The sequence below is a fragment of the Cucurbita maxima genome, unplaced genomic scaffold, assembly GCF_002738345.1.
Source record: "Cucurbita maxima cultivar Rimu unplaced genomic scaffold, Cmax_1.0 Cma_Scf00005, whole genome shotgun sequence".
NCBI lineage: Eukaryota > Viridiplantae > Streptophyta > Magnoliopsida > Cucurbitales > Cucurbitaceae > Cucurbita > Cucurbita maxima.
The window spans coordinates 2,846,262-2,856,427 of record NW_019272021.1 but is presented as its reverse complement, the minus strand read 5'-3'; the positions used below and the strand labels follow the sequence as shown (position 1 = coordinate 2,856,427).

The 10,166-nt window shown below is 31.9% G+C and overlaps 2 protein-coding genes across 2 annotated transcripts in view; both read left to right on the top strand.

Annotated features, from left to right (window-relative positions):
- The first annotated feature begins 990 nt into the window (after nucleotides 1–990).
- Nucleotides 991–3,914, top strand: LOC111480092 (putative pentatricopeptide repeat-containing protein At5g13230, mitochondrial). The gene has a single exon (XM_023125044.1). It carries the CDS (start codon nucleotides 1,160–1,162, stop codon nucleotides 3,659–3,661), a length of 2,502 nt encoding a protein of 833 aa, XP_022980812.1. The 5' UTR covers nucleotides 991–1,159; the 3' UTR covers nucleotides 3,662–3,914.
- Nucleotides 3,915–7,504: 3,590 nt separating this feature from the next.
- LOC111479202 overlaps nucleotides 7,505–10,166 on the top strand; it is a 5,641-nt gene continuing 2,979 nt past the window's right edge. Inside the window, exons 1-3 of the mRNA XM_023123754.1 lie at nucleotides 7,505–8,263; nucleotides 8,351–8,401; nucleotides 8,505–8,577. Coding sequence (XP_022979522.1) covers nucleotides 7,650–8,263; nucleotides 8,351–8,401; nucleotides 8,505–8,577 — 738 coding nt within the window. The 5' untranslated portion in view covers nucleotides 7,505–7,649. The remainder of the gene's footprint in view (nucleotides 8,264–8,350; nucleotides 8,402–8,504; nucleotides 8,578–10,166) is intronic.

The following is a 10,166-nucleotide window of genomic DNA, read 5'->3' as shown; positions in this document are numbered from 1 at the left end:
AGTCTTCAATTCCATGGATGGAGAAAGGTAGAGACAGGAGGGGAAATGACTAAAATTAAAAAAATGGTCTATAAATCTTTTAATTTTTTTTTAGACTTTTTAGTATTTATTTAATGAAAAATAAATTGATAAGGTAATTGTAACCTAAAACTTTTAATATTCATAACTTTTTTTTTATAAAATTATATTTTTAAGGAATTTATTTGTACAAAGATTGGAAGATGATTCTGAAGAATTGACGGTATAGTCCTATGCCCGAGCCGCATAGGAGTTCGATTGGATCTAAGTTTCTTCCACTCACATATATAGATAGGCATTACGGAGGAGGTTCGGTTTCTGCTTCAGTTGGTGCGCTGTAGTAATAAATAAAAAAGAATGAGATTAGTTCGGTCTTCAATGTTTGGGTGAATGTTTGAGATATCCGATATGTGATGCAAGACGTGCTTTCCGAACAGGCTAGCAACAAATGAAGGGTAGCTCAAAGAGTTTTCTCCCCCTTCACTCTCTTACCCTTGCTCCACCTCTATTTACTACCGACTAGGGTAGAGGGATTCCATACTCCGATCTTAATAGAGATTTAGGCTAGGGTTTGTTTTAATTATTAAATAAATAGATAGACGGGAGAAAATAGTCAAATAAGCTAAAAAAAAAAGACCCACAAACCGTGCTTGTGGGCTAAAATAGAATTTGTACACTTTTCTATTTTAGCCCGAAGTTACATTTATGGAGACTGAAATATTACATGTTCGAGAAATTGAAATTCCAATATTGATAGCCGGACGTGGATTGACTTTTGTATTATATTATAATAAACCGATGAAATAATAATAAAAAAAAAGTGAATATAATAGAGAGAACATATATTTTAACTTATTTAAAAAATGTAAAATGTTTATTTATTAAGTTAAATATATTTCGTATATATATATATATATATATATATTTTAATAACTTAGGAAACTTATAATCTCTGTTTTTAGGCTAGGGAAAGGGTGACTTCATTGTTTGAATCCCATTTTCAAACCATTTCTTGAAAACTTCGTATCAGTGACTGGCGGCGACAGTGAAGTTGTTGTCAATTTACAGTCCAAATTATCACTTTGTTTCTCATGGATTTTCTTGGATACACTCTGAGCTTCAACTTGGTATTTTGAGGCGCATGATCAGGTCGTTTGGTCACCGCCTAAAGCTACCATGTTCATCTTTCCGAGCGCATTGCAGTTACGGTGCTCAAAGAAGTAATCTTGGGTATTACTTCTGTGCGCAGAATGCTCTGCCTCAGCAATGGACGGCGAGTATGGCCGACCGACCGCGGCTGGAGTTCGATTCTCATGCCTATGCTGCTCTGCTCCAAGACTGTATCCAAAGGGGTGATGCAAATTTGGGAAAACTTGTTCATTGTAAAATTGTGAAAGAAGGTGGTTGTTTGGACTTGTTTGCTTTCAATGTCCTTCTCAATGCGTATGTGAAACTTGGGTTGTTGCCTGATGCCAGAAATGTGTTCGATGAAATGCCTGAGAGAAATACGGTTTCGTTTGTGACGCTAATTCACGGGTATGTGCAGTCTAATGAATTCTTTGAGGCATTTGAGTTATTTGGTAGACTACACGGTGAAGGTCATGAGCTTAATCCATTTGTTTTCACTAGTGTTTTGAAATTGCTTGTTAGTATGGAATGGGCAGAATTGGGGAGTGTTGTCCATGGTTGTGTATTAAAGATTGGATATGGTTCTAATACTTTTATTGGGACTGCTCTTATCGATGCTTACTCTGTTTGTGGTTGCGTTAATATGGCTAGAGAAGTATTTGATGGGATTAGTTGTAAGGATATGGTAGCTTGGACTGGCATGATTGCTTCTTACGCCGAAAATGATTGTTTCTCTGAAGCATTGGAACTCTTCTCACAGATGAGGGTAGCTGGATTCAGGCCAAACAATTTTACTTTTGCTGGTGTGCTTAAGGCCTGTCTTGGCCTGCAGAACTTCGATGCAGGGAAGACGGTTCATTGTTCTGCTTTAAAAACAAGTTACGAGCAAGATATTTATGTCGGAGTTGCACTACTTGAATTGTACACCAGATGTGGAGATAATGATGATGCTTGGCGAGCTTTTGGGGATATGCCTAAAAAGGATGTGATTCCATGGAGTTTCATGATTGCAAGATTTTCTCAGAGTGGTCAATCTGAAAAGGCTTTGGAACTTTTTTGTCAAATGAGGAGAGCTTTTGTTGTGCCTAATGAATTTACATTTTCTAGTGTGCTCCAAGCTTCTGCAGCCATGGAGGCTTTAGATTTGGGTAGAACAATCCATGGACATGCACTTAAGGCTGGTGTATCTACTGATGTGTTTGTGTCCAATGCCCTTATGGCTTGCTATGCTAAATGTGGGTGTATTGAAAAATCAATGGAACTATTCGAGGCATTATCGGACAGAAATGATGTTTCTTGGAACACAATTATTGTAGGCTATGTGCAGTTGGGTGATGGGGAGAAGGCATTGAGTCTGTTTTCCGATATGTTTCGATACGCAGTTCAGGTAACTGAAGTGACGTACTCGAGCATTCTCCGTGCTTGCGCTACTCTTGCTGCCTTAGAACTTGGACTTCAGATTCATTGCTTGACAGCTAAAACCATCTATGGCCAAGATATTGCAGTTGGTAATGCTTTAATAGATATGTATGCCAAGTGTGGTAGTATTAAAGATGCTCGTTTGATGTTCGACATGTTGAATCTACGAGACAGAGTTTCATGGAATGCTATTATCTGTGGATATTCTATGCACGGTCTAGGAGTGGAGGCAATAAAAATGTTCGATCTTATGATAAAAACAGAGTGCAAACCTGACGAGTTGACTTTTGTTGGTCTCTTGTCAGCATGCAGCAACACAGGCCGGTTAGATGAAGGAAAACAATATTTTAATTCTATGAAACAAGATTATGGCATTGAGCCATGTATGGAGCATTATACCTGTATGGTGTGGCTTATAGGAAGGTCAGGTAATCTTGATCAGGCTGTTAAGTTTATTGAAAATATCCCTTTTGAGCCTAGTGTAATGATTTGGCGTGCTCTGCTTGGGGCTTGTGTAATCCATAATGATGTTGAACTAGGAAAAATTTCTGCACAGCGTGTGCTCGAGATGGAACCTCGAGATGAAGCAAGCCATGTTTTATTGTCCAACATCTATGCAAGGGCGAGAAGGTGGGATAATGTGGCTCATGTTAGAAAGCATATGAAAAGAAAAGGAGTACAGAAAGAGCCTGGCTTAAGTTGGATTGAGAACCAGGGTAACGTTCATTGTTTCACCGTGGCCGATACTTCGCACCCCGACTTGAAGTTAATCAATGGAATGCTTGAACTCTTAAACATGAAAACCAGGAAGGCAGGATATTCTCCTCATCTTAATGCTGTCCTACTTGACGTGGAAGACGATGAGAAGGAGCGTCTCCTTTGGTTACACAGTGAAAGATTAGCCTTAGCTTTCGGTCTGGTTAGGATGCCAGCTGGATGCCCGATTCGCATAATTAAAAATCTTCGTATTTGCGTTGATTGCCATTCTGCAATCAAGTTAATATCCAAGATTGTTGGACGCGGTATTATTATCCGAGACATGAATCGTTTTCATCACTTTGAGGATGGGTTATGCTCTTGTGCTGACTACTGGTAAGCAAAATTTACTTCATTCTTGTTGTGGATTTCCATTGATATAGACTTGTCATCCAGAACTCTTTTGGTTTAGACTAGAATAGAGAAACTATATCATAGCTGTGATACTGTGGTAAAAAGCTGCCAATTTGCAGGTTGCATAGATGCTGGTAGTAAAATATTAATCGTCAATTATTCGTACCCTGGTTGTATGCTATGTCTTGTTGACTTACTCTAGCATTTTTGTTGAAATTAATAGACTTCTAGCAGATTGATCTCTGAAAGTTTCCGTTCTAGCATGGCCTAGATCCTTTATATCAAATCCTTTACTTAGTTCAACCTTTAGATCTACCATTTCTAAGCATATCATCTACAATAGGATAGCAGAAAAGCCAGAAACCTCCTTTGAAACTCGTTTGACATAAATGCATTTATTATAATCACTCCTTTTAAAGCCACATTAATCAGTCAGGTGTGGTGGTTTTCCCTGCTTCTCCTTGTGGCTATATATGCATCTGATAGTTCAACAACTTCTTGATAATAAATTCTTTCAGCTTCATGTTTTGGGTTGATTATCAAACTCATTTGGTTAGAATTAGTCTTACGTAGAAATCCAATTCGAGGGTGTTCGTGGGTAATGTTTTAGAGTGTTCAAAAGATCAGTGATCTGAAGATCCTGATCAACCCAACTGAACTCAACTTTTATGATTTAGGTTGAATTATATTTATTGGGTTGAGTTTAAATAAATAAAAATCGTATGGATTAGTTGATTCATGAGTATGAACAGACATCGTCTTTTTATCAATAGTTTTGGGTTTACATTACACATATTTAGGTGGCCAAAACTTTGTTGTGTTGTGTGGGAAAGGTTAAAATGATAAGAGTAGGGAAACATCTTATCAATTGAAAGTGATTTCCCTTCCAATTACCACTAAGCATTCGTAGATAATTCAGTTAAAAATCAAAGGTAATTGAATAGTATGATCAAATTCCATGTTTGAATGTTGTTACATTCATTCCCATCAATACAAAAAGTGAAGGCTCATCCACCTTTTTTGATATTATTTGGAGCCTTTCCTTTGAAGATTTCTTCATGGAGATGTAATATATAGATTATGTTGACTTCCTTGGATGATACACTTCTAAGAAAGGAGGAAAAAAAGGGGCATTTGAGTTGAAAAGTGTAGGATTGGCCATGGTGTCAAGAGATATCAAATGGGACGTTTCTCTAAGTTTTGGTTTCTCTCGCTATAAGTTTTGAATATCGCACAACATAAATGGCATCAATGTTGAAAATGTGGATGATATCATATCCTTGCCCCGAATTTTTGTTCTAATATGAAATGACGGTGTTTCTGATTTGAAAACATATCAAAACAATTATTGTGGTTCAACCTAAAAGAAAATAAGAGTGTACACGGATTGAGTTGGATAAATTTTAAAAGTAGGACATGGTTGGGTCGGGTTGGGTTGTAACTCTATCTTCAGATTATTCGGGTCAATGTCAATCCATGAATAGATACAAAATTTTGGTTTTAAAAAATTCAACCCAAACCAAACCAAGAAAAAAAAAATCTAACCCAACTGAACATCAAGGTTAGTCAGATTCTCGAATCATATGAACATTTCTAAAAGAAAATATGAATCATTCAATAATTCCTTAAAACAAGCTTTATCTTATCATTTAACATTATCCGAAGATCAAAATTTTTTGACCCATTTGTAAGAATTTAGTTTTACCACAAGGTCAAATGGTAGTATAAAAAAACTCTTTTTTATATTTCTAAGTGAATCTATTTGATCAGTCTCGACATAAAAAAAACAATAAAACGAAATTGCACAAGCTAAACAACATACATACACGAAAATAAATCAACTAGTTCATCCTTTTAGGGCATATGTATGATCGAATCCCGAAACCAACTTAGATAGGAAGCTTGATTTCAACGAGTCTGATTCAAATTAGGAGACGAATAACACAAAAGTTACCAAATGTATACAAAAACATAGAAAATTCTCCATGAATTCGAATTATCATATGAAATGTACAAAGAAGGGCACAGAAATGGCCAAGGGCTTAAACTAAAAAAGGGACCTTTTAGGTATTTCGCAGAAAGCCCAAAAATAGAGAAATAAACAAATATTTAATTGAATAATAGGGCTCACCCCATTTTGGGCCAAATTAGTAAATTTTAAATTATGTGTCAAATACATGAAGAAATATATATAAATTTTAATAAATATATAAAATTTGTTTAACCAAGAGTTGGAAAATAAATAAAAATAAAAAATAAATTCATGTATATATAATTATATATATTAACCCAATTCAAATAAGTTCATAACTCAACCAGATCGTTTAAATTGAACTGTGTTGATTAGATTTTTCGGATCATCAGATTTTTTAAACCCGTCTTCATAATATCCTTAACATTATATATGGAATATATTGAACAATCGCAATCACCTTAAATTCCTAATAATTACCATTAATCAATTAATCAATTGTAGTTTAACCATCACAAATCAAGTTTTAAGGAATAAAATAAACCATTATTTGTTAATATTGCAAAAGGGGAAAGGTCTTTATGGTCATTTTCAAGGATTGCCATGTGTCCCTTACATTTTTTTAAAAATATTTCACAAAAACCGTTAATTAATTCTTAAAAATAATTAACATTAATATTTTATCATGTTTTTTAATCCGTTGAATATTCTCAAATAGACTAATCATCATTTTTTTAAAATAAATTTTTGAACATTTGTTTGATTTATATTACATGCATGTCATTTCTCGACCTCGAACACATTTTACTTGTTTTAAGCCTCATTTACGTTACAAAATTTCAAAGTCACGACACATTCTAATACGTGTGCAAAAAGTTGATTTATTACGGTACTTCTTTAATAAAATTTAGAAATACTTTAATTTCTATACACAAACAAAATTTGTTTTACTTTATTAAAAAACGGTTATACTTTATTCATTTTTAGATAACTTTTTCGATTTTTGTCTCGAAGTTAGTGTTATATTTCATGTCTATTATTTTTAGGATAAATATTTAAATTTATAATTTGAAAAAAATTATCCACTAAATCGAATATTAATTTAAATGTCCGTTAATCAAATTTTATTTAAGTTTAGCTCAACCCTTAAAGTATATATTACTGGATGTTTAAATTCTTTCTTTTAATTTTTTATAATTTATAATTTAAAAATAAAGACTAGAAACATATTTTTACATTTAAAAAATATTTAAAATATCCTTAAATTAAAAAAAAAAAAAACTAAAAAATATTGTTACCGTTACTTTGTATAAAAACAGTTAATATAATTTGTACTTTAAAAAAAATTAATATTCCAAATAATTCAAAAATACTTTTATTGTTACTACCCATTCAAAATATTTTTAGATAATTTATGAAATATTATTAGATGATTTTCGTTCATATATTGATAATAAAATTCTTAATTCTTTTTTTTGTATAAAAGTAAAAAGCGTTAATGTTATTTTAAAATTTTATAGGTATTTTTTTAAACACCATATGATTTTTATTTTTTTTTATTAATTTAGTCAAACACAATATATATATATATATATATAGATAGATAAAGAACGTTAATGCTATTTTTAAAATTTTATGGGTATTTTTTTTAAACATAGTATTAACCTGTATTTTTATTTTTTATTAATTTAGTCAAACATAATATATACATTCAGATATATACACACACGTATATATATATATATACACACATATACATATATACATATATATATTACCCACCAAACTCTTTTCTCTCTCTTGTGCAAGAATTTCATCATCACCACAAGGTTCCAAAGATAGAGAGAGAGAGAGAGAGAGAGAAAATAATGAAAAGCAAGAATTTAGATGAGTGATTATCCAATACTCCAATCTCATGGAATGCACTTTGATTTTGATCTCTCAATCTCTTCCTCTTTTTCTCTTCTTCCATGGCTTCTCCACCTAATTTCTTCTTCACTCCATGCCTCCCTCTATTCCTCCGGATATGACAATGGTCGCTGCCCTAAACCACCTCTCCAAACACCATCTTTGCGGCGGCGGAGGCGGCGGCCACCACTTAATGAATGGTGGCCCTCCAATTTGTGATCAATATTCTTCCTCTTCTTGCATAGGATCTGATCCTCCCATGGCGGATGATGATGAGTCCTCTCCTAATTCTCTTCATCATCAATCCCCTTCTAATACTGATGATCATGATGCTTGGCTTCAATTAAGCATCGGCCGTGTCGGCGTCGGGGGAGACCAATATGAGATACCTCGAACCACCTCCCCTTTGGTCGAGCTAGATCTATTACCCGGCGGCCCTGAGGCTGTAATAACATCCAAAACGGAGACGAGGACAGAAACAGGAATAGGGATGCCTTCGTGTTCTTCTTTCAATTTGACTGATATCAACGTAGCTCAAACGTACCCGTCTACTTCGACCATGTTATCTTCTTCTTCTTTTCACTCGAGCATACCATCTATCGCGGTCGACGCCACGGCGGCCGGGACAAGCTCCGATATCAGAATCATAAACCCTCCCCGGCGGCCCAGTTCGGGTATTTGGTTTACATTAAAAGCCTTGGAAAATCAGTAAGATTTCTCCTCCTTTTTGTTCTAATTACATGTCATAATCAAATAATTCTCTAAACCTTAAAATTTTTGGGTTTGTTAATGCAGAAGAAAGCAACCATTTTTGCCTCAGATATCAAAAAGCTATTTAAGAATCAAGTGAGTTCTTTCTCTCTCAAATTAACACAAAAATTCTGAATTTTTTTGGATCAAAATCCATTTTTATGGGTTTTTTTATTTTATTTTTTTCAAAAATCAATAGGGATGAAAAGATCAAAGTTCGTTTGATTATGAAGTATTTGGTTAATAAGCTGAATCTCGATAGCGAATCAGAGGTATTTATTCAATTACTATTCTAAGTATTAAGAATCACTGATCTCCACAATGGTACGATATTGTCCACTTTGAGCATAAGCTCTCGTGGTTTTATTCTGGACTTACCCAAAAAGTCTCGTACCAATAGAGATCGTATTACATTGTTTTAATTCATATTTGCATTTAAAGGTATAATTTGGATATAAGATTTGGTGTTACTGAGCTGATGGAAACATTAAAACTAAATTAGGGTTTTCTTGCTGCTTAATTAATTAACACTAATCCATATTTTAAAAAAATGGATAAATAACAAATTAAATAATTAGTTTAAAAAAAAATAAAAAAGAAATTAAGGATACCATATATGAATAAAGAAAACAACCCACCAACTTCATTTCATCAGAAACCTTAAATATAATTAATGAATATTAATCAAATAATTAGACAAAAAATGCATTTCTATAATTATTAACATTTTTTTTTGTTTCTTTTAATGTTTATTGTTTTTTAAGGTTTCCTCTCCTTTTTTTAGCATTTCAATGTTTTAAATGTTATATATATATATCTATATAATGAAAATCTTATAAATAAATATTTCTCTTTAGAATAAAAAATGAAACCTTTGTATAATATAATAGACTATGATTGCTAACATATTATATATATTTATATATATATATTTTAAACTATGATTGCTTGTATTATAAAAAGTGGTGGTTAACATGGATGAATTAATAAGCAAAATTATTCATAATAATAATAGTAATAATAATAATATAGAATAAAAGAATTTATAATGCTCAGCATTATGCTTTTCAAGCTCACACTTAATTATTTATTTTCAATAGTTTTTGATTAATAATTAGAAAGTATTTATAATTTTTTTAATAAATAAAGTAGAAAATAAAGAACAAAATATTTAAATTATGTTGGGATTGACAAAATATGAATTTATTATTATTATTATTTGTTTTTTAGTATGTTTTTAATGTTTGAATATTGACTTGGATATTTTATATGGTATTGGCTTAGCATGCACTCTTTTGGAGATCCACTAACATAAAAAGTGAAAAAGAATTAATTATATATTTTCTATATAACATAAATGATGTGTAAAATCGAGAAAGCGACACGTGGACCCGAGAAATTATAATTCTTTAGGCATTAAATAAAATATGGAGTTTTATGTTCGTCATGCTTCCGAGTGATTTAAGTCATCCATGGAATTTTTAGGGTTTTTTTTTTTTATTTTTTTATTTTTAATTTCTCTAAGTAATATTTATTTTATTTTTTATTTTTCTAAACACGATCACATTATGTTGGGAGTAGGGCCATATTGATTGCATTTTTATTTTCATTTGACTTTATTAAATTTTTTATTATTTTTATTTTTATTATTATTGTTATTCTTATAGTCTCAGAAGTTTAGGCTTTTAATTTTTATTTATCACATTTATTTTTTAGTGCTATAAAACATCATTAATTATTTATATCTCTAAGTATGGATCATTATCTTCATGATATAGGGTTAAAATATTGTGTTTATGGAAAGTTTTTTTTTTTTTTTTTTTTTTTTTTTTTTTTTTTTTTTTTTTTTTTTTTTTTTTTT